We start from the raw sequence: 25,263 nt of genomic DNA, 5'->3' as shown, positions 1-25,263 counted from the left end.
TCTCTAGCATACAATAAAAGTGTATAAGAAAATACGTACAACTACATTGATAATTGCTCAAAATACATACAATGATATCATAGTTTGTACTTTAATATACATGTTTTTCACCCCAAATTTAAAGAGTAAAAGGGAGCTATGAATACTCCTTAGGAAATTGCGCAAATTCTAGTGTTGCAGTTTTGTGATTAACGAGGGCAACATCTACTTGTGTCCTAGAAAACATAAAGTTTCTAATGAGATTTTTTCTATTTATCAATAATTTAGTAATACTTAATCAACTACTTGAATTATAAAGTGCCATAAGTTTATTTGAATTCTGTTATTAATAAATGGAATTATGGGAACCTTATAATAAAAAAATCTCAAAGGTATGAAGATCATCTCCAAAAATTACCAAAGTTTATTTTCATCACTTAGCAAGGGATATAAGACTTCTGTGATTTTGGTTTTAATTTTTAGACTTGTATATTATTAATTCACATTTTATGCTTAAAATAATAGGAGAATTAAGGATAAATAGTAAACAATTAAGAAACACTATGAAATACTTTCTATAGTTACTTCCAAATTCATGCTTAAAATATAAAGCAAAAATCGAACTAAATATCACACAGTAATAAAATGGCTGAAAATTTCGCTAGAGCCTTTATTTGTTATGTATATCAACTCCATAAATTTTCTGAATTTTTCTTCCTTTGAAAGTATTTTTTTGGGGATTTATGGCTCTAATTTAACTATTTTTATATAAAAATAAAGATATGACATTTGTAGTTGAAATGACATAGAGCACTTTTTCATATCATAAGTTTACTGAGAAAAATGTGATTCTATTTTATTTGGTGTTTGATGGATACATTTAAACCCCATAAGTTATGAAAACATGTGTTTGTTTATTTTGAACCTGAAAAATATAGCTGTTAGTTTGAGGATTTTTATAAATACTTCTATAAACTTGTAACCCACAATATTTGTACTCTTATGAGTTTTATATGATAGGAATTTGAAATAATTGTTTCAAGATTTTTAGAAGTGAATTGATCCCTTGAACATGAATTACAAAACTATCAACTACAGAAAATGTCTTGTTGGAGCAATAGTTTTGTAAGCACGATTTAGGGATCAAAAGCTTACTAGTTTTTAATGAAACAAATTGGGTTATAAATCTAACCAATAAAACTATATTTCATAAGAAAGAACACAATTTTTTATTAAGAATTGAAGGAGTTATGGCCTTGGGAAGTCAGGTATTAAAATCTGGCAGAATACATATATGCAAAGAGCTTAGATAAAGTGTTTTTAAACCTTATTTTTACAAAAGGGTTTAAATCCTTCCTTTAACCCATGATTAACATGCATCTTGCCAACATTTCCAGAGGTGTAAATGATTTTTATAGTGCATGAAATCAAACTATAATATTTAGTTCTCAATAATCCTAATAATGAGTGTTTTGTTCTCAGATGATGAAGAACAATAGAAACAAATTGAGTTTTAGATTTTTACATATGAAATATGATTTTTAACACATAAATGGTGTTGAAATATATATATGGAGTACTAGAAGTGGTTTTGATAATAAGAAGAAACCAATTCTGAAGAAGGAGAAGATGTAAAAGTCAATTTTTTATGTTTTAAGAGTAGTTCTTGTTTCTTTTTGAATTTGACATGTGTTTGATTATGGATTAACACTCTTTTTAATATATGAACATGTGAGAGTGGTATGTTAGGGCTTATAAGGGTTGTGATAGAGATCCAGATTCCCAATGGACCGCGTATGTTCTCTTTCGAACTAATATTTCTAACCAATTCTCATGTTACAAGAAATCCAGTCTTGGATAATCCAATGGGACACTTACGAATATAGGCATCGAAACATAAGCCAAATTGCTAGAGAGTTATGAGTTTGTCTTATAAGAAGAGAGTTAAGAACGTTATTTTGATGACTCAATAGATGAGCCATATTTATACTTGACAAATTAGGGTTTTCATCTTCTCTATTAGTTAAGTAAATCCTAGAATTAAGTGGGGCCACCGCTAGGGGCTCTGCCCCTATGGCCCCACAATGGGGTGCAGCTCCTTTGATCTCCTTAATTTTTGTATGTCGAATCATAATTTGATCTTATATATGTATGCACTGCCCACTCAGTAAACATATAATATATATTACAAATTATAGACTCCTAAATCACATATTAATTACAATTACACAAAATATCTGGTTTCCTAGCTTGATTTTTAGAGATGCTAGATCACCACCAAGCCTCAATTTTGTGGGTTTGGAGGCTGATATTGATTGAACTTTGAACGAAAAATCTTTCTAATTTGTATAAAAAATTAGAGTTGACTAGTCAATGACTCTATTTACATGTAGGTTTTAGGCGGCACATACCAAAACAAAATCCTCAAAATGATTGATGCCGGGTAGTTTTTAAGTTTTTTAAAATAATATTTCATGATATAAACTTTAAATATTTCATGATTTAAATAAAAAATCAAATATCTCTCTCGAATGGGATGAGAAGAAATAACAAGTTGTTCCCAAAAAGGAGCAGATTGGTATAGCCAGAAGAGAGTTGACTCCATTTCTTGAACTTCTTCCACATTCCCAAAATGCCCTTGGTGATGTCTTTGTAGCCCCTTCTAATTCATTCTAACTAATACTTTGCAAAACACAATTATACCCTTGTTTATTCTTACATGGCTAAATTCATGTTCAGGGGCTCTTCGGTTTGTTCAGGTGATTGTCATCATGATGCCATTCTCCATCAAGAACAATGCAACAAGGCTAACAAAATTGCATATTATTCTGAATTGCATAAGTATCATACTAAGTATGTTTGTTATGTCCATTCTCATTAAATATATATCTTTTTTTTTTTACCACTTTTATTTGGTTGATAATATTTTTTTTGGGCAGAATGATAGGAAATCAGTAACTATGGATAGAAAGATGGGTAAATTGTTCTTTTTTTTTTACTACTTTTACTTCCATATTTGTCAGCATTTGAATTCCAGAGTTCTTGGGTGGTACCTACAATTGTATTGATAAGGTTGGTTACATGCAATAAAAAAAAGCAAATGGCACCGGAGACCATGAAGGTTAAAAACTATGCATCTATTCATAAATGCTTATTGTGCTATTAGTTTTGGTGTGGTAGATGGCTCATAATGGTCAATAAAAATGTTCAAAGATCAAACCCAAAAGAGAAATTTCTAAAGACCAATATGCAAATACGGTTTTTTCTTTCACCAACATGTTTTCACATATATATTTTTGGTTGGAATCGGAATTCGATTCCATTCTAGTCCTGCATTTAGTTTAGTTTCAAATGAGTTATAAGTAGACAAGAATGTCATTTATCAACAGAAAAGCATGTTTCCCACAAATACCATGTCTCCTTCCATTGTAGGAAAAGTAACTAGAACTTTGTTCGCATAATTCCATGGGATTTATTAGTGTTTGCTTTTGGATTGTATAATTATTTGATGATTTTGGTATTTTATTATTGTTTAGTTTAGGATTGTATAATTATTTGATGTTTTTAGTACTTTTTTTGTTTTAGATTTGTAATAAAAAAATTAATATTATATATTTGCAAGGGATCAGCGACGGAAAAAAAAAATCACATCCAAATTTTTGCTAGGGATCAGCGACGGAATATAAAAAGACAGATATAGAGGTTTGCAAGGGATTAGCGACAAAATATAAAAAGACAGATATAGAGGTTTGCAAGGGATTAGCGACGGAATATTTGTTTAGTTTTGTCACTGATGTCCTAAAATGACGGTATTAAGGGAGCAATGTGCGATGGATACTCCATCGCTAAATTCATCGCAAGGAAAATCAAATCCGTCACTAAATCTCTCGCTAAGTCATTAGCCACGTTTTATTTGGCTATCGGGTAAGTCTGTCACAGATCCGTCGCAAAAGACCTTAGTGACGGAATAGCGACGGATTCATCTGTCGCTAAAATCCATGTTTCTAGTTGTGACTTATCTCTATTGATGTTGACGATAGTATAGAATTCAATACATATGATTTGGCTATAATATATAAATCAAAACACCAATTATGAATACTTAAACTATAAAACAACACATACTTGTTCATTTATTGCATCATAATGACCAAAAACCTTTTGTTTTTATTGTTCTCACCATGTTTTAATGAGAAAATGAAGAATACAGAGTAGGTGTTAGCATCAATGGAACTTTCTTTACTGCGGTAGCTCCATCATTCTCTGTTATGTCAACATCATTAGGGCTTAATTCAAAAGGTAGTTTCCAATTGAAGTGGTATAACATTTGAGCGAGAGCAGACTGAATAGAAGTTACACCAAAATTAATCCCAGGACACATTCTCCTCCCTGATCCAAATGGAACAAACTCAAAGTTTGTACCCATGAAATCAGTAGTGGACTTTTCAAATCTTTCTGGTTTGAAACTTTCTGCATCATCCCAATATTCAGGGTCAACTGCACATGCAAAAGCATTGACAATCACTTTCATTTTCACTGGTATATCATAACCAGCAATCTGACATTGTTCTCTACATTCCCTTGGGAGTAGTAGAGGGAGAGGAGGGTGAAGCCTTAAAGTTTCTTTGACAACAAATTTAAGGTAAACCAAATCTTGTAAGTCACTCTCAGTGATTTTCTTCTTTCCCTTGAATGCTTCTCTCACTTCTCTTTGTGCCTTATCCATCACATCAGGGTTTTTCATCATTTCTGTCATTGCCCATTCAATTGTCATAGCACTCGTATCTGTGCCTCCAGTAAACATATTCTATATCATTAAGAAATAGTTAGAAAATCTTCTAATGCTCCAAACTTATCATAATAAAAGACACTCCTGAAGCACATTGTATAAGAAGTAACGTATAGATAATCGGTACCCCATTAGAGTCGGGGAAAAACTCACACTGTCATGGTAAAACCTTGTATCAATGTCAGTTTTTTATACCAAACCACAAAATGTCACTCCATAACCGTCTAAGCAATGCACCATATGCCTTAATTTTCAAAGTCAATTATTAAAAGAATTACAAGAAATCAGTCAACTATTCGTATACTTTTTTGGCATATTTATGCAGTTACAAAATGTATAGAATTATATTTACAAGAAGATATGTATTAGTCGCCAGTTGTTTGTTAAAATTATTTAAAATTTTGGAGAACATAGTTAAAAGACTCCACACTTTGAAGCATCATGAATTTGCCAATCTCCAATGATTTCATGTTAGGTACACTAATTCAACAAATTAACTTATAATTGTTTTTTTTTATTATAGATGCACACTCATAATGAGAAATTGCTGTATAAACAAGTTCACAGAACACTTACAAGTAAGGAACATTTATTGTTTTTACACGTTTATATCCATGAACCATATTGACCAAATTATATGTGTAATAATTTATGGTTTTCTAAAATTTCGAATCTCAACAAATCAAAATATGATGTCAGCCAAATTTTGGCGAGTAGTTAACTTACTAAACAAGTACTAATGTTTTAGTATTTATACCATAATGTAGTTTTTGGTTATTTTTTTTTTTTTATAATTTGTTAGAAACAGTAAACTATGAAAACGATGATTCAAAAACGTATTAAAAGGGTTGTATTTTTTTGCAATACGAAAGTAAAAAAGGAGTTTATAAGCGTACCACAAAGACAGCCTTGATGTTGTCGTCTGTGATTGGGAACTGAAGGCCACCACTCTCTTTGATGGTGAAAAGAACATCAAGCAGATCGTCTTCCGAGGCACCGTTTCTTTGTCTTTTGGTTTTCCGTTCCTCAAAAATATCATCAAAAATCTTATCAAGGCTTTTGTGAATCTTCGTCAACTTAGATTTCATCCCAGAAATGACCGAAAGGAACCCAAACTCAGGAAACAGATCTGCAACATAAAACCCACTCACCAATCTCCCCAAATCATCCACCAATTCGATCAATACATCTTGTTGTTTGCAGTTATCCCCAAACGACGATTTGCACACAATGTTGTTGATCATTTCCGTTACCTTCTCACGTATGACTATTGGTTTTTCACAGCTCGAACGGAGGAACTCGATGAAATGGTCGACCTCTTGCTCACGGAAACCACTGAACGACCGGACTTTTTTGGCACTTAAAAGTTCCACAGTGATCATCTTCTTCATTTGTCGCCAGTAATCGCCGTAAGGGCCAAGAGCAACGTCGGAGCTTCCATACAACACAATATCGGCGAGGAGAGTGTAGGGGCGGCTGGCGAGGGCGAGATCGTTGGTTTTGAAGACTTCTTTGGCTAACAGAGGAGACGAGATGACAATGGTAGAGATCTGGCCGAGTTGCATGTGCATGATGGGACCATATTTCTTGGCTAACTCACGGAATGCATGATGCGGCAGTGCTCCAGCTATCTGATGGATGTTTCCAATAATGGGTAGCTTTGGTGGACCTGGTGGAAGATTTAGAGATTTCGAAGCGTTGGGTTTTCTGTTAAGGATGAAGTAGAAGGAAAGAATGAGGGAGGAGACGAGGAGGAGGAAGGTGACTCCGGCGTCCATTGTTGTGATGGAGAAGATGATGGGTGTGCTCTGTCTATTTATGGAAGCTAATTGGATTGGAATCAAGTTGACTTAATTATTGCTCATTCTATTTTCACATGCAAATTTACCATAAGGCTAAATATAACGCTACTACAAACTCACCGGAAAAGAGGTGTTACCTCTGCGTCACGTCACCTTCACTACCAACCCACTCTACTAGTCACCACTAACAACATTCACTTTTATATTATTTTTTTATTTTTTTACCATTTTATTAAATAAATAAAATATTAAAGAAATAACATATTTTATAAATAACATTTTATAAATAACATATTTTATATTAATTAAAACCACATTACATAATTTAAAACATAAAAAATTAAAACTAAAATACTAAAAAAACATAATCCATATTTAGAAAATTATACCTAAATTATTAAAAAAACATCAAATCTAGTTGCGATATTGGTCGAGAACTTCTTGTTGAATTTTCATAAAGACCTTTAAATTTTCCGGGTCGAGATTGGGTTGCGGTAGTTTGTTTACGATTTAAAGATTGGTGAGTGCCAATTGTCGCCGGCGTTGCTCCTCCGTTGAATCAATTTTGTTTTTCTAAAAAGTTAGAGTTTTTTCGATTTTCTCCGCTAATACGTCCTTATTGGTTGATTTCCCGCTAAACGAAGCCCCCTTTCTCGCTTTGTCCCTACCCGGTGATCAACGAAGATGGACGTCCGATGGACCCTCCCCCTCGGTGGCGTCGAACTCATCATTGAGGTTGAGGTTAGCACTGATCTTCGACTCGGACGTTCTCGGCCTTTTGTTGGAACCGGTGGTAGATCCCGAATGCGTCGTTTCCGGATAAATGACCCATTTTGGGTCATTGCGACAAACTTCCCACACTTTTTGGTTACCAAAAGGTTTACCATTGTTGGTAATTTTGTATTGGTGCAACGCCGTTGACAAAATGTTGAAATCGTTGCTACCACTTCGATGCATATTTTTTAAATTGTCAAATACGTTGTTAAATTTGGTACACGTTGCTCTAAGATCGCGCCATTTAGCATTGACTGAATCATATGTACGGCTCGTTTTCCTTCCCAATAACGCGTGGAAGTGGTCTAAAATACGATTCCAAAAGCTTTGTCCCGATTGCGCGTTGGCGACATCCCCGTCTTGTGATATGACAATCCAAGCTTTAGCTAAAGTCGCCTTCTCCTCCTCTGTGACAACCGTCAAATTTCGGTCAAGACAAAGTCAACCGAAGTCAACAAGTCAAACCGTTTGACTCAATTTGCCCGTGAGTACTAAAATTTACACTATGAAACTTCTACATAACTCTCTATTCTAATGAGAAATCATAAAGCAAAAAGTGCGAACACCTAGATCTCCTTAACCTGAAACTGTAGTACGTGGCGAGTCAAACCGATAAAACAATGTTGCATACTCATCGGGAGTGTGTAAGATTCTTAAACAAGGCTTAACAGGGTTTACGAACCGTGCATTGCGAAGCCGGACACTCACAAATGCCACACTCGAAACCTCTCTCAATCGTTTTCACTCTATCTCTCTCTATTTGAAATCTCTCTAAGTATGTGAAACTCCTCCCAAAACTCTCTTTGAATGAGAAATCCCTCTAAGTATGTGAAATCTCTCCCAAACCTCTCTAAGTATGAGAAATCTCTCCAAGAATGTCAAATCTCTCCCAAATCTCTCCAAGTATGTGAAATCTCTCTCAAATATCTCTTTGTATGAGAAATCTCTCCAAGAATGTCAAATCTCTCCCAAATCTCTCCAAGTATGTGAAATCTCTCTCAAATATCTCTTTGTATGAGAAATCTCTCCAAGAATGTCAAATCTCTCCCAAATCTCTCTAAGTATGTGAAATCTCTCTCAAATATCTCTTTGTATGAGAAATCTCTCCAAGAATGTCAAATCTCTCCCAAATCTCTCCAAGTATGTAAAATCTCTCCCAAATCTCTCTCAAAAGTTCCAGTAACTTTTTAGAATCATTCGGGTCATTCTGACCCTTAACCGGGTCAAAAACGGCTTAAAACGGGGCGAAAACGAGAAAAAATAGGCTTTAGGAACCGAAACCAAGAAGAGAGGCCTCTTAGGACCAGAACCGAGCCTCTGTTGGCTGAGGCATGCGAGACCGAGCCTCGGTCTCTGCCCCTCTCGGTCTCTACTCCTTCTCTCCTCTCTGTTCTCTTCTCTTCTCTCGATCTCTGTCGCCTTCTCTCGGTCTCTGTCGCCTTCTCTCGGTCGCTTCTTCACTCTCTGTCTCTACCCGCCTCTCGGTCTCTGTCTTTACCCGCCTCTCGGTCTCTGCTCTCTCTTCCCGCCTCTCGGTCTCTGCTCCTTCTCTCCTCTCTGTCTCTTCGCGCCTCTCTGTTCTCTCTTCTCCCCTCTCGGTTCCTGCTCTCTCTCTTCTCCCCTCTCGGTTTCTACCCTCCCTCCTCTCGGTTTCAGCATCAGAAGGCCGAACCTCGGCCAGATTTCGGAAATTTGTCACTTTTAGCCCCTTTTTGATATTTTTAACATTTTAAGCCCGTTTTTCGTGATTTTAAAGCGGGATTTTCTCCAGAAATTATATTTTAACATAATAAACCCTAAATATTCATAATTTAAACATATTTTGATGAAAATCATTATCTAAATAATAAAAATCAAATGGGTGAATTATTAAAGGTGGAATGTTGACTTTGCCTTATCCAATGTCACAAGCAACCACCTTACACCCACTCTATGCCCAGCCATACCTCCCCACCTTACCTAGGTCACTTCAATGTCCCTTACACTCAATTTACACTCATTCCCACGTTTTTAGAGCTGGAACAAACATCCTCTCTCCTCATTTCTCTCATTTGCTCTCATTTCACTAAGTATCAAACACCACTTTTCTCTCAAACTTTTTCCACTCCAATTTCGAGATTCAAGGCTGATTTTCAAGTGTTCTTCCACTCTTAGTAAGTATAATTCATCCTCCTTATGATTATTTCACTTCATTCTACTCAAATCATGGATATCTTACACAAACTCCATCATATTTGCGTTAGAGCTTCGAATCTTCAAGTGATTCTTCAAGTGTTCTTGGGTTGAACACTTCTCTTCTTCAACACTTATCTACTGAAATCACTCAAGGTGAGTTCATACCCCTACATTTTCATGTTTTCTCAAGTTTTCAGGGGGGGAATACAAGTTAAAACACTAAGAACATAACTAAATTTTTCTAACAGCCTTCATCAGAAAAGTTCAACTCCATTCACGGACTGCTTTGGGCATCTTAAACATTTTTGTTTACAAAACTGTACAAGGTGCAAATAGTTCAAGTTTTTAGATTTAAAATGACTACTTGCACATCTCCATACGATTTTTCTACAATTTATGGTGATTTTTACAAAACTGCCTATCATTTCAAACAACAACCCGGACCAGTCTGTGATTATGGACTTTTTCACCCAAGTTGGAGGTCATTAAAAATCGTGATAAAAATTATGAGTAAACTAGACACATTTTTTGAACCCTCAGAATTTACGGATCTAGTTTTTGACTTCGTATGATTTTTCTAAGATTTTTCCAAAACAGGGCAGAATGGCTAAAGTTAGCCAACAACATGTAAATATCATAACACTTTGTATTATGTTGAGCAAAGTGTATAATCATAAGTTCTAATTATTGAATGTGTTTCCTTGTTATTTTGTCATCATGAACTGAAACTAAGTAATTCATAATAAATATTATTCATTCATTTTAGAACACGTATATTAAACTATAAAGGTATAGTTTGATAAATTTATAACACTAATACATTTTCATAAAAGAGTTTATACATATTACATACATTTTTGATAAACTATAATAGGTATAGTTTATGATACATCACTCAACACACTCGTACAAAAAGGGTACATTCATACAAGAAAGATTTATATATTCACACATATTTCACGTAAACTTGTTATCCTATATTGTGAGACTCTCTCTCTCTCTCTCCCCGTACGTCCGAGTGCGGGATATAATTCCTGGTAGTTATAATCAGAATCTCCTTGAGGGAGAACGTGATACTTGTATATAGATCTATATTGGGTTTGACACCCCACACCTTACTGCTAGCTACAGTAGGACCTGCAGGTCTACGGGTGACAAATGTCATTTCAGTTTTCGCGATGCCTGAGAACGTCGTGGCAGGTTCACATAGTCATAGTATGATTATAGCGACTCACATAGGGATATAACAATCCATAAGTTTACGGGATTTTATTTTTAAAACCTAAATGAGTTTTATGTCGATTTAAAATCACTTTTTATCTCTATGAGTACAGATATTACTGTACACTTTTGGTTTTGGTAGTTATGACTACACATCATTTGAAACCACATTCATACCTTTAAGTATGGTCAATACTTGTTATTACTCGGTCCTCTAATTTAGGACTACATATATAATGTATTAACAAACATGAGAACATACAGAAATTTCATTTAATTCAAACGCGTCCATGTCCATTTAAATACATAACATTTTCTATTAATAAGAAAGGTTACTTATACATTTTGGTCTTCAGTCATAAGACTACATTACACAGATTTTAAAGAAAATATCAGATTTTCTGGATACATATTCTAACGCTTTTACAAGGAAAACGATTTACTTTTCTAACGAAATCTCTTATGAACTCACCAACCTTTGTGTTGACACTTTTCAAAACTACTTGTATTCTCAGGAATTCAGTGAAAACAGGAAATCAACAACGTTTTGAGGATGGGACGATAAATCGTCAAACAGTTCATTTTGTATCATAATGTAATTGATGTGAATCATGTAAACATGTGCTTTGATGTAACGTTTTCAATTATGTTTGTGTTGGTTGTATTTACTTTGAGCACTATTATACTCATTGTTGTGATACTCTACATGAAGTCATCCACCCCCGGACGTTTCCGCCATCCTTGGTTTGGGGGTGTGACATCCTCGGTCCATTGGGTGTTTTTCTTCTTTGTTGAATCTTTTGATTTTTTTTTGCCTTCTACGACTTGGTTGTGTTTCTTGAACCCGTTCGTCGTCGTCTTCATCGTCGAGGTTTACGGGTTGAGACTGCGATAATGGAACTTGAGATGGTTGTGAACTTGGTTGTGGCTGTTGGAAAGTTTGGGGCTGAAATCGCGAAGAAGGTTGTTGTTGAAAGGGTTGAAATTGGGTTTGAACAAATTGTGGTTGTGGTTATTGTTGGTAGTAGTGTGGGTGGTATGAAAGATTGGTAAATAAAGGTTGTTGTTGAACGGGAGATGATAACAATTGCATATAGCCAATATTTGCTAACGGATCATTTGGAGTATTTGGGGTGTTCGGGGTGGGTGGGTTATTTTGGTTTGGATCCATGGAGGAAAGTATATTTTTTGAATGAGAGTATATGTGTTTGTGTTCAAAGTTTGGTGTGTGTTTGAAAGGTAAAATATATGTTGATATATATAGAGAATTGTTAGTAATTAATTAATTAATTTTTTTTTTTACAAACGGTCAATAAAGCAACGATCAAAAATTAACACCCAATCAAATTCATCGTCTTCACCCGTCTTCAGCTCCACGGAACAAGACACCCACCAGAAGGTGGGACGGTGTTCACACGTGAAGGGGGCTGACACGTCAGCTCCCACACGTCTTTTCCCCTACCACTCCTGATAGCCTAATGGTTACTGCTCACGACTCACCGGTATATTTTATTCCAGCTGCTCCTCGTTCCCAACAAGTAGTTGGTAGTAATTAATACAGTCATGAAAGGTGTGTAAGCGTTGATTCACATCAATCTTACTCTTACCAGATCTTCATTTAAATCCCACCAATTCACGTAAAATCGTGATCCTTATTTTCTACTGGGTTTTTGGAATCATTTAAAGGCTATACGGCTACCATTTTTTAGTTTCTCTTTACTTCAAAATTTTGTGGAATGGTGGAAACGGTTTTCACAAGTCATCGACAGGAGCAAGATTGCAATTGTGGATATTGGATAAAGCGATTAACGTGAAACATCACAAATGTCTTCGATAGGTTAGAACTGCAACCTGCATGGTACTACACAACTAGGGCAAAATAAGGTTTTTAATGATCGACTACCACTCAATCTATATATATATATATATATATATATATATATATATATATATATATATATATATATATATATATATATATATATATATATATATATATATATGTTATTTTGTTTTACTAAACATTGTGTGCGAAAATGCATAGATCTGGACCAACGGATGAAATTAATCAATGGACATGTTTTGAGAGTGTATAATATTACAATGGGGTAACATCTACCATATAATCACATAATTTTTAGGAAAAGGCTATTTTGGACAATTAACTACACTTATAAAAGGAAATTTTCGAATATTTAGGGATGATTAATTCTCCTAATTTAAAAAATCTGAATTTTTTAATTAATTCAATTTCAACTTTTACCAATTTTATTTTATCATAATATTTTTTTGTTAGATGATATACTCTTTCAAAATTTTATTATAATACAATATTATTGAAGAAAAATAAATTTTTTGAATAAGATGTTGAAAAATAACATTCTAATATATATATATTCTTATACATCCGAACTTAAATACAAATTCATAAATATTGTTATAGACTAAAAGTCTTATACATTTTAAATATAGTTATAAATATTCTAAAAGAATAGCAACAAAAATAAATAACATTCTTAAAAAACAACAAGATTCTGCTAGAATACTTTCATTCTTCATGTTTTCTTCTTCAATTCTTGAATTCTGAAAGAATGTTGTTGTTTTTGGATGTTGAATCCTGAAATTTTGAAAGAATATTGTTGTTTTTCTTCATTTTTTGAGAATAAAGTATCACATATCTTTTTTTCATAAGTTACCTCATCAATCCTGCATCATCCTAACATACATTAAATTCCACCAGAATATCTAAATTATGAATATTTGAAAGAAACACATATTCCTCCTTACATCTCCACAAAAAATACACACCAACTTTTAGCTTTTGTTTTCTTTTTATTATCTATAAAACTCAAAAGTTTTTACTTTTTTTTTTATATATATAATTTTGCTCAATTCAAATGGTTTAGAAAAACAAAACAACAATCAAATTATATATTAGTCATTGATTAGCATTGTTAGCATTGGTTAGACTTGTCAATTTAATCAAATCATTTTTATTAATAATTAATAATTAGAACTAATTAAAACTATTCGAATATGTCATTATTCATTGTTATTATAAACAAGTAAAACTAATAAAAAAATAATTACGTGAAATAAACACAATTCCAAAATCAAAAGTCTATTCTATGAACAAATTATTACTGCAAATAATGTTTATTTAGTTTTTATTGTTTGGATGCTTTTATCTGATTTGTATTGATTCCATAGAGCAACATGGCAAAAGCATTCCACTAAAAAATCATATATACTAAAAACTAATATAATATGTTTCTGATCCTTTTTAGTATATGCAAATAAATGAAAACTAAATCTATTGCAAATCCTTTTTTTAACACATCGGGAAGATAAAGAAAAGAAAATCGATTAAGTACAAATTGCGAATAGAATTCATACATCTTTACGTAAATCAATTTAATTGAAATAAACAATTATCCAAAATCGAATGCATAAAATCTATTAAAGAAGAAAAAAACAAGTTCAATAAAAAAAACTTATAGATTCATTGGAGAAGGATAATTTTTCATAATCATTTGGTGACAATGGCGTGTAGTTGATGAACAAAAACGGCCACATAGGGTTACACAGAAAATAACATATGTGATATGATTAAATAAGGGAGATTCAATTACTTATCCATGATTATAGGCATTTAAATTGGAAGGTGATGTAAAGTTACAAAATTACCCTTATATTATTTTTTAATAATTCTATTATTCCTAAATTCCTATTGGTGCATTTATACACACAATAGTTACTAAAAACATTTAAATCTATATATATATATATATATATATATATATATATATATATATATATATATATATATATATATATATATATATATATATATATATATACTAGCCGTCTACCCGCGCAAAGCGGCGGGCGGCGAATAATTTGATCTATTTTTCAAGAGCATTACCATATTATATTAATGGGGTGTTTGACTAAGTTTTTTTTAAAACAACTTATTAGGTTCCACATCACTATAAGTTAAAAAAATGTTTGGATTAAAATAACTTATTCCGGTGAGGAACCTCTAATACGTCATTTTTTTTTTTCATAAGTTACCCTACACTTACTTATTAACTTATAAGCTAATAAACTAATAAGCAATAAGTTTATTTACCAAACACTCCCTAAATGATTATTACTTCCATTTATACATACCCAAACCACTTGTATTGGTTATCATCTTTTTTTTTTTTTTTTTCCTTAATTCCTTTATTAATTTAATGTCATACTAAGTAAAATGCTAAAATATATAAATAATAGTTTATAAAAATAAACCTTTAGAATATCAGGTGCTGTGATTCAACAGTCGATTAATAGGCCTTTGAGAATGTCAAAATACTCAGGTGTCAACTTGTTCATTGTGATTTTAAACCAAGTTTGGTCACAAATTAAAACATTTTCAACGATGGTATGTAATTCAAGGATTCATATTGATTTAGGTTCTCGAAACCTTAAAATATTGAACAAAATGTATATAGAACCTTATAATAAGGACAATAATCACCGTAATCAGAAAGTCCATGTGATTAAACTTGATATTATACGGACCAATGATGAAAAAGGTTTCATTTTTAGACTAAACAAGATGAAAAATACACGAACTACCTTAATCATATCAAATGTTGTGTTTAACCGTTCTTTATTGCAAAAGTAAGATGTCAAAATATACAAAGTAATGATAATACAATGCTCAAACTGACCCTCTTGGTTGAGTTCTTTTAACCTGCAAAGCCAACACATTAGAGAAACATAGTAAAAACTTTTTAGGAACAAACCTGATATAATAAAACATTCACCCAATATATTTATAAGATAAAAATACAAAAAGTTAAAAATGATGAAATTAATTACAAGTAAGGATTAAAATAAAATCCTATTAAGAAAGAGCCATCTGCAGGAGGGATATTTGAATCAACATGTATTTTCTAATGGTTTCAAATTTTGAATTATCTGAAATTCAGGGAAGGAGATAGAATTTGTTGAGATATATAAGGATTCAAAACACATGTTAAAATTTAATATTTTTTTATTGATGACCACTTGTACTATTAGCTTAATGATTTGAACGTCTTAAAAAAATAATTTTATTATATTCAATCTATTTTTAGAAATAGTGAGATTTCTTTTATAAAATAGTATATATATATATATATATATATATATATATATATATATATATATATATATATATATATATATATATATTAATTTTATGTTCCCATAAGAACATTAAAGTTCCTAAGGGTTTGACATAATTGGTCCTTTTTTATACATTTTGATATTCTAATATTATTTTTTATGAATCTTTTAATATTCAAAGTTTAGCCACAAAACTTTAAGGTATCGACAACTTTGGTCCCTTTTCTAAAAACTTGCTAATTCAAACCAATTATAGTAAACTTGTCTTTTTCAAAAAACCGTTGGTTTTTCGGTTTGATTACAATGTTTTTGTTATAGACGATTTGCCTAAAAGACCAAAAAAATAAAATTCTACATTAGAGCGTTGTTTATTTGTTAGACTTTTATGATGATATTAGATTAGTTTGGTCGTTGCAAATTATCTTTTATTTAATGTCTCTTGCTTAAGAAAAATAAAAATATAATCAACATTAAATCTTTTTTTGATTGATTTTTTGCATTTGGTTTTTTCATAATATTGAATTTATTTTGTGCGAAAAATTAGTACTTTTTTTCTTGGCTTAATGTTGTCTTTCAGATTTAATAGTTTGCTCTAATTATTATTAGCTTTTGGTTTTAGGCATATTAATAATATTTAATAGATATCAATTTTAAACATTTTACATAATAATGTGATTAAGCAAATGTAATAAAAAAGAAAGTAGGGATGATGAGGGTATATATTAAACATTAAAATCGCTACCGAAGATAATAATTTGACTGATTTAACTATTTTGTATATTAATATAAATATATAAAGGCATCTTCAATCCTACAGTAAATCATTTTTATACTATAAATTATATTATAATGCTCCAATTTTATACTATACCTAATACTATATAAAATATTCGGTTTTATTGTAACTATATATATAATGTTGGACGTTAGTATAACACTAAATATAGTATTGAATGAAGCAAAGTATATTTATAATATTCTTTTTAGTGTTAAATATAGTTTAATGGATTGGAGATGATACCAAGTATGAATCACATTTGGTTTAACTTTTTTTTATTATATATAAAATAGAGTATGCATATTCTTTTCGATTGATAAAATTTAATATATTAAAATGTTATTAAAAAAGTCTTGTTAAATAAAAAGTTACTAAGAGTTTTTATTAAATAAACGTTAGTGAAATTTGGTAAAAAAAATATACATAATAAGTAAAATACTATGAAGGGCAAATGTCATATACCATTTTAAGGAGAATTTCATATATATCCTTATAAACTTTAAATATTACGTAAGTATCCTTATAAAATTTGATATTACATATATGTCCTCTAAAACTATAGAATTCACGTTTATATCCAAATTTATATTTTAATTAGGATTAAACAAATTTAATACTTAAAACTTGATCTAAAATAGAAAATATTATATGATAATACTAAACTGTCCTTCCTAAATAAAATTTAACGTTGAACCAATTTAATTAGAATCTCATGCGTTGCTTTTCTCCTTTTAGGTTTAGGTTTTGGAATTCTAAATATGATAATAATAGGAAACTGCTACATAATATAGTAATATACTTCATATTTTCACAATCATTCGAACCCATATGTTCTATATGTGTCCATACAAGCTTGTCTTGTATTATTATACTTTAAATTTAGGAACCTAAAAGAAGAAGAAACGATACGGAAGATAATCCTAATTTAATTCGTTTAATCGTTAATAAATTGGTTTTCATTCTAATATTTAATTTGGAGGGATATTTTAGTAATATTATATGAGATATTGAGTTTTAGATAAGTTTTTAAATATTAAATAGGTTTAATCCTAATTAATAAATGAATTTGGATATAAACATGAATTCTATAGTTTTAAGGGGACGTATATGTAATATTAAATTTTATAAGGATATTAACGTAATATTTAAAGTTTGCACGGATATATATGAAATTCTCCCTAAATTTTATATTACATTATTTAAATATATTTTTTTATAATACAAAAGTAGTACTTAATAAGTTAATATAGATGGCAGATGTTTAGATCAATAGATTGTATGGCTTCTTTTTCTTACCTGCAAGACTGCAATAATATTTTCTTGGACAACTCTACAAAAATCTAGTGTCATAATCTTTATACTTTCTTGGGCAACTCTACAAAAATCTTTTGACATAAATTTTTTGTGAAAATCTGTTGTCACACATTTTTCTCGTCAAGATTTAGGTCTAATTAACATTTAAAATTTAATTTAATTCAAAATTTAATTGTATTAGAAATCCATACGCAAAAGATGAGATTTTAGATGGCAACAATAGTTACTTTTATGTTAAACATCAATGGTTGATTACTTTAATGAATTATCACATATAAATGTTTAGTCATATACTTAGTAGGAAAACGGTAAAATGATGGTTTTTTCATTAACAAAATTATTGAAACAACACCATTTTTATTTAAACTTCTTATCACTAAAAAAATATGTAAGTCCAATGACATGCGTGATCTTTGTCCAACTTTTTTATTCTCTCTCCTGGATTTTTTTTTTTTTCTTTTAATTTTTGTTGGAGTTTGTATATACAAAAGGGAACATAAATCCTGCCCTTCATATGTACGTTTACATGTATTCGAAATGTTCAGATAAAGAATCAAAGCAACAACCAAAATGCCTTTAAATCTCAATTACATCAATACAGCCAACTATTAAACCAAAAACATGAATATTACAATTAATCGAATATAATATTTTGTATCTACGTTAACTTAATAAAAACTTATTTTGGAAACCAAAAGTCATTTGGGATTCTAAAATACAACCAAAATACAAATCTTTACCGGCAACACTTGAAACATAAGACAAAACTACACAAATAGTCTCAGTAGTTAACTCAAAATTGTCACTTTGGTCAAAAAAAGTTTGGACTAGCAATACAAATCCAAACATTTCATTTTGTTGCGAGTTTGGTCCAAAATTTTTGAAACATTTTATAATGACGGATTTGCCATTTATTATTTTATTTTATATTTTTCTTTTATTACAGTAATTAAAAAAACAAAAATAAAATATTCTCTCTCTCTCTCTCTCTCTCTCTCTCTCTCTCTCTCTCTCTCTCTCTCTCTCTCTCTCTCTCTCTCTCTCTCTCTCTTGTCAAACCAAAACCAGATATGAGATATGTTTCTTCTCTAGACTTTCCTCCTTAAACACTCAAAGAAGGGAAAATAGAGGGAAGATCGAATAATAGAGAAAGAAAAAAAATGAAATCAGAAGACGAAATCAGATCGAGTTCATCGGTTCTCTGGTTCTTCATCTGAACACACACATGGTGATCTGAAGACGAAACGATGGAGGATAAAACCTTGAATCGAAATCCGCCTCTTTGCCTCATCTCTCCAGCAGTAGTCTTTAGTTACAAGCTCAGGTCTTCGATGTCCTCAGACGAGAACAGATCTACGCCGGTGAAGTCTAGAAACTAGAAGGGTGGCGACTGAAACCCTAATTTGTGAAGCTCCTCGAATCATCTCTCTGTAACAATGACTTACAAAGAATCGGAATAGATTAAATGATGAAGGAATAGTGGTTGGAGGAGGCGCTTACGAACGATTCGATTGTGGGTGAAGGGATCGGGTGTTTGAGATTGTGACTTACAAAGAATCAAAACCCCTTATTTTATCTCTTTTTTTGTCTTTTACATTTCTAGCTGTTAGGGATTGTGATAATGGAGGAATAAGGGAAGTCTTGGATGAGAAGGCTAGGGTTTTACAAATCAGGAAATTAGTTCTTGTGATTCTACAAATCCTGTAATCAGGTGTTCTTGTGGGTTTATAAATCTGATTGTTATTCTTGCTTTACAAATCTGATTGTTCATGTGTCTTTGAGTGTTTGTGTGTTGATTTATATTAAACTTATTAAATCTAAGTTTGGTTTGAGCTTCATATGTTTATGAAAAACTGAGATTAGTTGTTATGGGTGTATGTGTATTGATGTTAGTTCAAATCTTCATCGGGTTCCTAGGTCTTCATCATGTTCATCTTCATATGTTTGTATATAAATCAGGAAGAAAGATAGATGGTGTAAAATCTCAAGAACACTTTGATGGCTCTAAACTGGACTTTGATCATTTTCTGGAAAACCGATTATAAGACTACTGAGGAGGATCTAAAGTCATTTGATGTTGTTTGTTTGATCATAACATTAGATATTTTAGCTTTAATCTGGGTGTTGACTTATTTTGATGATGATGTCTTGATTACAGTGCCCATCAAACTTCACTGATTATCAAGATGATAAACAAATCCTTCAAAAAGCTTTTCCAAAAAAATGAAGGCCTACATATATAAACGATGGCGATGAGATCGGAGCAAGGGTTTACAAATAGACGGCGGTGGCGAAGACGATAGGGGCTGAAGGTAGAGCTGAAGGCGGTGGTGGTCGATGGTGGAGTCGACGACGAGGGGTTTTTGAGAACCATGAATAAAAAATGAAGAAGGAGAGAGAGAGAGAGAGAGAGAGAGAGAGAGAGAGAGATTTTGTAGCACCTGGTTCCTGGTATGTGAAATTTATCTAAGTGTTTTGCATTTTTAGCCTTGGACTCGGCGAGTTGTAGGCCCGATTCGCCGAGTAGAGACGGGAGATAGAGCACATTTAAGTTGGCGACTCAGCGAGTCCATATTCTGGACTCGATGAGTCCCCGCTGTCTGATGAAACCCTAATTTCAAGGGTTTGCACCCTATTTAAACCAACATTATGCGCCCCAACCTCCCCCCCTTCACCCTCAGAGCTCCCAACATCGTCCAAACCCTTGTCCCTTGTGAGTTTGAAGTGCTTGGTGTGTTTTCTTGAAGATTTTGAGAGAAAAGAAGAGTAGATCAAGAAGAGAAGAAGGAGGCCAGACATCTTGGTGTTATTTCAGTGATTTCCTTGAGGTATAACTCAGTTTCCCTCTATTCTCGTGCTTATAGTCCTATGTAGCTCCATTAAAGTCCTTCTTGGGCCATTTCCAAGCTTGATTTCGAATTAGGGTTTGTAATAAGTTGATTAACCCTTAGATCTAGGCATGATTGAGCTCCAGGAGCTCAGATCTACTGCCTTTATGGATCCATATTGCATGAAAGCCCTAGATCTACTCTTTTAGTGCATTTTGAGCCCTAAAACCTTCATTGGTGTTTATTTACACGTAAAGTTGGGAACTTTACGTGTTAATCAAGCCCTAGAAACCCAGATCTATGTATGGCATGAGTTGGATTCGAGCAAAATCGAGTATATAGTATTTGTATGTGGAAGACTCGACAATTCGTTCATCAGACTCGGCGAGTCGAGTCGCGAGTCCCCGAGTTTTCCCCTTTTTCGTGTTTGCGGAGTGGGGTAGTGAGTCATGGGGTGTGACTCAGTGAGTCGTAAGCCAGACTCACCCATGGAGGAACTCGGCAAGTCAATGCCCTAACTTAGCGAGTCCAAGGCAATCTTCTTACCTCAAGAACAAACTCGACGAGCTGTTCATACAACTCGACGAGTCTCAGCATAGAGTGTTCTTCGGATGAAGATGAACTCGAAGAGTTGTTCATACAACTCGGCGAGTTGGATGAAGGACGTTAGACGTCAGGTTAGAAGGAAAAATCGTCGAGTCGATGACAAACTCGACGAGTAGAGACGGGATTAAGGTTATTCAAATGGATAAGGACTCGACGGGTTGGCGAGCCAACTCGGTGAGTCGGGTCAACTGGAAGTTGACTTTGACTTTGACTATTGGCTTGGTTAGGGGTAAATGGCCATTTTACCCTGAGGTTGATTAGCAGTATTTGACTGAGTGATTTGTGGGAATTATAGCCGGAGGATTTCCGAGGCAGCAGCAGCAGAAGACAGTCAGTTCCCAAGCAGATTAGCAGCTACTTTGAGGTGAGTTACCTTCCATTAGCGGTGGGTCTAAGGCCACAATGCCGGCCCACCAGTAGCAGACATATGATAGATAACTGTCTCTGTGATATCATATAGGTTTGTTACTACCTAATATGTTCTATTCTAGCATGATATGTTATATGTGATAGTAGTAGAGTTCGGTTGTTAGGACCGGAGGGTAGTCAGACACCCCAGATACGTCTGACAGTATATGATGTTATGTTTGTATGCTAGCATGATCTTTTATATGAGTTAGAGGTAGTAGGAGGGGAGTAGTCCCCGAGTTCGGTTGTTAGGACCAAAGGGTACACCCCAGATATGTCTGATAATCTGTATGTTATGATATTGTGATAGTAGTAGGGGGTGAAATAGTCCCCGAGGTTCAGTCGCCAGGACCGAAGGGTAGTCAGCACCCCAGAATGTCTTGACACAGGTAGGACGGCACCCCAGAATGGCCGCATGGGTAAGATGGCACCCCAGAATGGCCGCATGGGTAGGTCGGCACCCCAGAATGGTCGTACCGGGTAGGTCGGGCACCCCAGAATTGCCTGGGAGTATGTATGATATGTGATTGTTTAGTATGTGATACGATGGGGGAACTCACTAAGCTTCGTGCTTACAGTTATCAGTTTTGGTTTTAGGTACTTCTTCTTGGAAGGGGAAAGAGCTGGTGCCGTAGCGGCACATCACATACATGCTTTATATTCCGCACTATGAGACCTTCCTGGGGATTTGTACTCTGACATTATTATGTTTTATGAAACGGTTTCCAGACACGTAATATCTTTATGAAATGATATGATTAGTGGATGTTTTATCTCTAATGTTTTGCAAAGTGTATGTTTTAAAAATGAAATTTTTGGCTCGTATTTTTGGGACGTTACAAGTTGGTATCAGAGCCCCTGGTTTGAGGGATTCGGACACACCTTCGGGGGTGTCTGAACTCAAATCGAGGGATTAAAAGATTTAAAAAAATGTTTTCTAAAAGGCTAAGTAAAGAGTTTTAAGAAGGAACAAAGTATGTGATGTGCGTGACCGGCCGAGCTCAAGTAAGTATTCCCCAAAGTACCCATACAAGCTTATGTTATGTTTATCAGTTTAAGTAGAGCAGCATGCTAGAATAGAATTAAGGATCTAGGAGTGATGCCTTATGTGCCTGCTTTATGTGCTTCAGTGTATGAAAAAAACTGCATGTCAAAATTGAGTAGACAGCAGTAGGGTAGCCTATTTAGGTTATGCCTGATAGTATGAGTTTAGCATTGTATGTTGGTTCATCTTTTCTCTATGAGGATAGCGTTGCTTGAGATTTTTTCCTTTTGTCCAATGGTTGTTTGTTTTGGTTTATGTGGGATTTGAGTGATGGGAGTTAGCTGTTAGGTGAATACGTTAAAGTCACATGTGAACAGGGTTTAATAATCCCAGAGTGTTGGATTTGACCCTATTGCGTAGCTCTTGTTTGAGTCCTAACCGTTGTAGGGATGAGTCCCTTACTCGAAGGATTATCCGAGCCTCGTCGCATGTGATTGGATTCAGGTAATGGCTAATTGGCATCACAAAGAGACCTTCAGCAGTTGAGGACTGGGTTGGGTGGAGTCAGAGGTTTCCTAGGGTAAGCCTAGGATAAGAGTAGTAGAGATCAGCAGTAGTGAAAGGGATCTGGTGGAGTCAAGGCAGTCCTTGAAGAAGGTACGGATAGATGTGGAAGGTAGTATGGGCCCGTAATACTGGAAGTAGAGGATCCGTACCCGAATCGAGGAAGGCCAAGATGAGACCAGGGAAGTTTGTGGTTGGTGTGATCCCTCTAGAGGTATCAGTATCACTAACGGTTATTATTTATGTATTTCAGAATGGTGGTACTACGCTCGAGGCCAGCAGTTGGCAGTACAGGAGAGGGATCGGGTTCGGGATCAGGTTCCGAGCCAGTAGAGGAGGGGCTGCGCGAGTTCACCGCGTCAGAGATCACTAGAGGCATCCTTGAGTCGACCCCCATTATCTTCGGGTCAATCAAGGAATGGATATTGGAGTTGATGGAGGATCGCCTCAGGGCAATCAGGAGTGACATGGCATCTGGCCAGTCAAGATCTCGCACACTATCCTTCAAGGACTTCCGGGGCAGTGGTGCGTCAGATTTTCACCGGGCGAAGGACCCCATAGCTGCCATGCGATGGATTGCAGGCACTGAGTCTGCACAGTTGACTAGCTTCTGCCCTGACGGGTGGAAGGTGAGATATGCAACAGGATGTTTGAGAGATCGAGTTAGGGATTGGTGGGAGTCTGTTGGTGACTCGTTGGGAGCCTCGGCTGTCGAGGCTATGACCTGGTCGGACTTCGCGACCAGGTTCATGATAGAGTTTGCGCCGGCGGTCGAGCTTCAGCATCTGGCCAGGGAGTTCCTAGATATGAGACAGACGACAGAGACTGTGGCGGAGATCACCGCCAAGTTCCGGGAGAGGGCGTTGTTGGTGCCCCAGTACGCGGTGATGAGGATATGAGGACGACCCGCTATTATGACATGCTCCGAGCTTATATGTGACAATCGTCAATCTAGAGTCAAGTCAAGTCATCAAGTCAAACCGGTCAACTCGGTTAAACCTTGTGTATTAGGGTTTGTGTTATGTTCATACTATATAACTCACTATTTTAATGAGAAAACCTCACTTGGAAAAATTCGTGAGTTTAATTTTCTTTAGCCTTAGTGCTAAACAACTCTCTATTCTAATGGGAGATCATAAATCAAAAAGTGCGAACATCTGGATCTCCTTAACATAAAACTGTGGTACGTGGCGAGCCAAACCGATAAAACAATGTTGCATACTCATCGGGAGTGTGTAAGATCCTTAAACAAGACTTAACAGGGCTTACGAACCTTGCATTGCGAAGCCGGACACTCACAATTGTCACACATGAAACCTCTCTCAATCGTTTTCACTCTATCTCTCGCTGTTGTCCAATCTCTTCCAAATCTCTCTTTGTATGAGAAATCTCTCCAAGAATGTTAAATCTCTCTCAAAAATTTCCGTAACTTTTTGGAGTCATTCGGGTCATTCCGACCCTTAACCGAGTCAAAAACGACTTAAAACGGGGTAAAAACGAGTAAAATAGGCTTAAGGACCCGAAACCTACTTTAAAGGGGCGAAGCCTCTTAGGACCCGAAGGTCCCTATAGGAACCGAACCTCGTCCAAGAGGAACCGAACCTGAGCCCAGGAGGAACCGAACCCGAGCCCTCCCTTCGCTTCCTTGCCTCCTCTCGCTTCCTCGCCTCCCTTCGTTTCCGGCTACAGTCCTCAGCAAGGACCAAACCTCGGCCTAGGACCGAGAGGTCTCGCTGGGAATGCTTTTCTTCCCTGTTTTCGCGTAGTTTTGCGTTTAAGGCTCGTTTTTAATTATTTTAACGCAGGATTTTCACCCAAAATTATATTTTAACATAATGAACCCTAAATATTCACAATTTAATCATATTTTCATGAAAATCTTT

At 34.4% G+C, this 25,263-nt stretch overlaps 1 protein-coding gene across 1 annotated transcript; it reads right to left on the bottom strand.

The window, feature by feature from the left end:
* Positions 1-4,126: 4,126 nt before the first annotated feature.
* On the bottom strand, positions 4,127-6,565 carry LOC145039057 (cytochrome P450 Tp9025-like). Its single transcript, XM_078987196.1, has 2 exons — positions 5,665-6,565; positions 4,127-4,786 (listed from the first exon to the last, which is right to left on the bottom strand). Exons 1-2 carry the CDS (start codon positions 6,544-6,546, stop codon positions 4,166-4,168), a joined length of 1,503 nt encoding a protein of 500 aa, XP_078843322.1. The 5' UTR covers positions 6,547-6,565; the 3' UTR covers positions 4,127-4,165.
* Between the last annotated feature and the right edge of the window lie 18,698 nt (positions 6,566-25,263).

Source organism: Lactuca saligna, chromosome 4, assembly GCF_052625555.1.
Source record: "Lactuca saligna cultivar CGN05327 chromosome 4, ASM5262555v1, whole genome shotgun sequence".
Lineage (NCBI taxonomy): Eukaryota > Viridiplantae > Streptophyta > Magnoliopsida > Asterales > Asteraceae > Lactuca > Lactuca saligna.
Note: the sequence above shows the minus strand (reverse complement) of the source record. Positions and strands in the feature narration are given on the sequence as shown.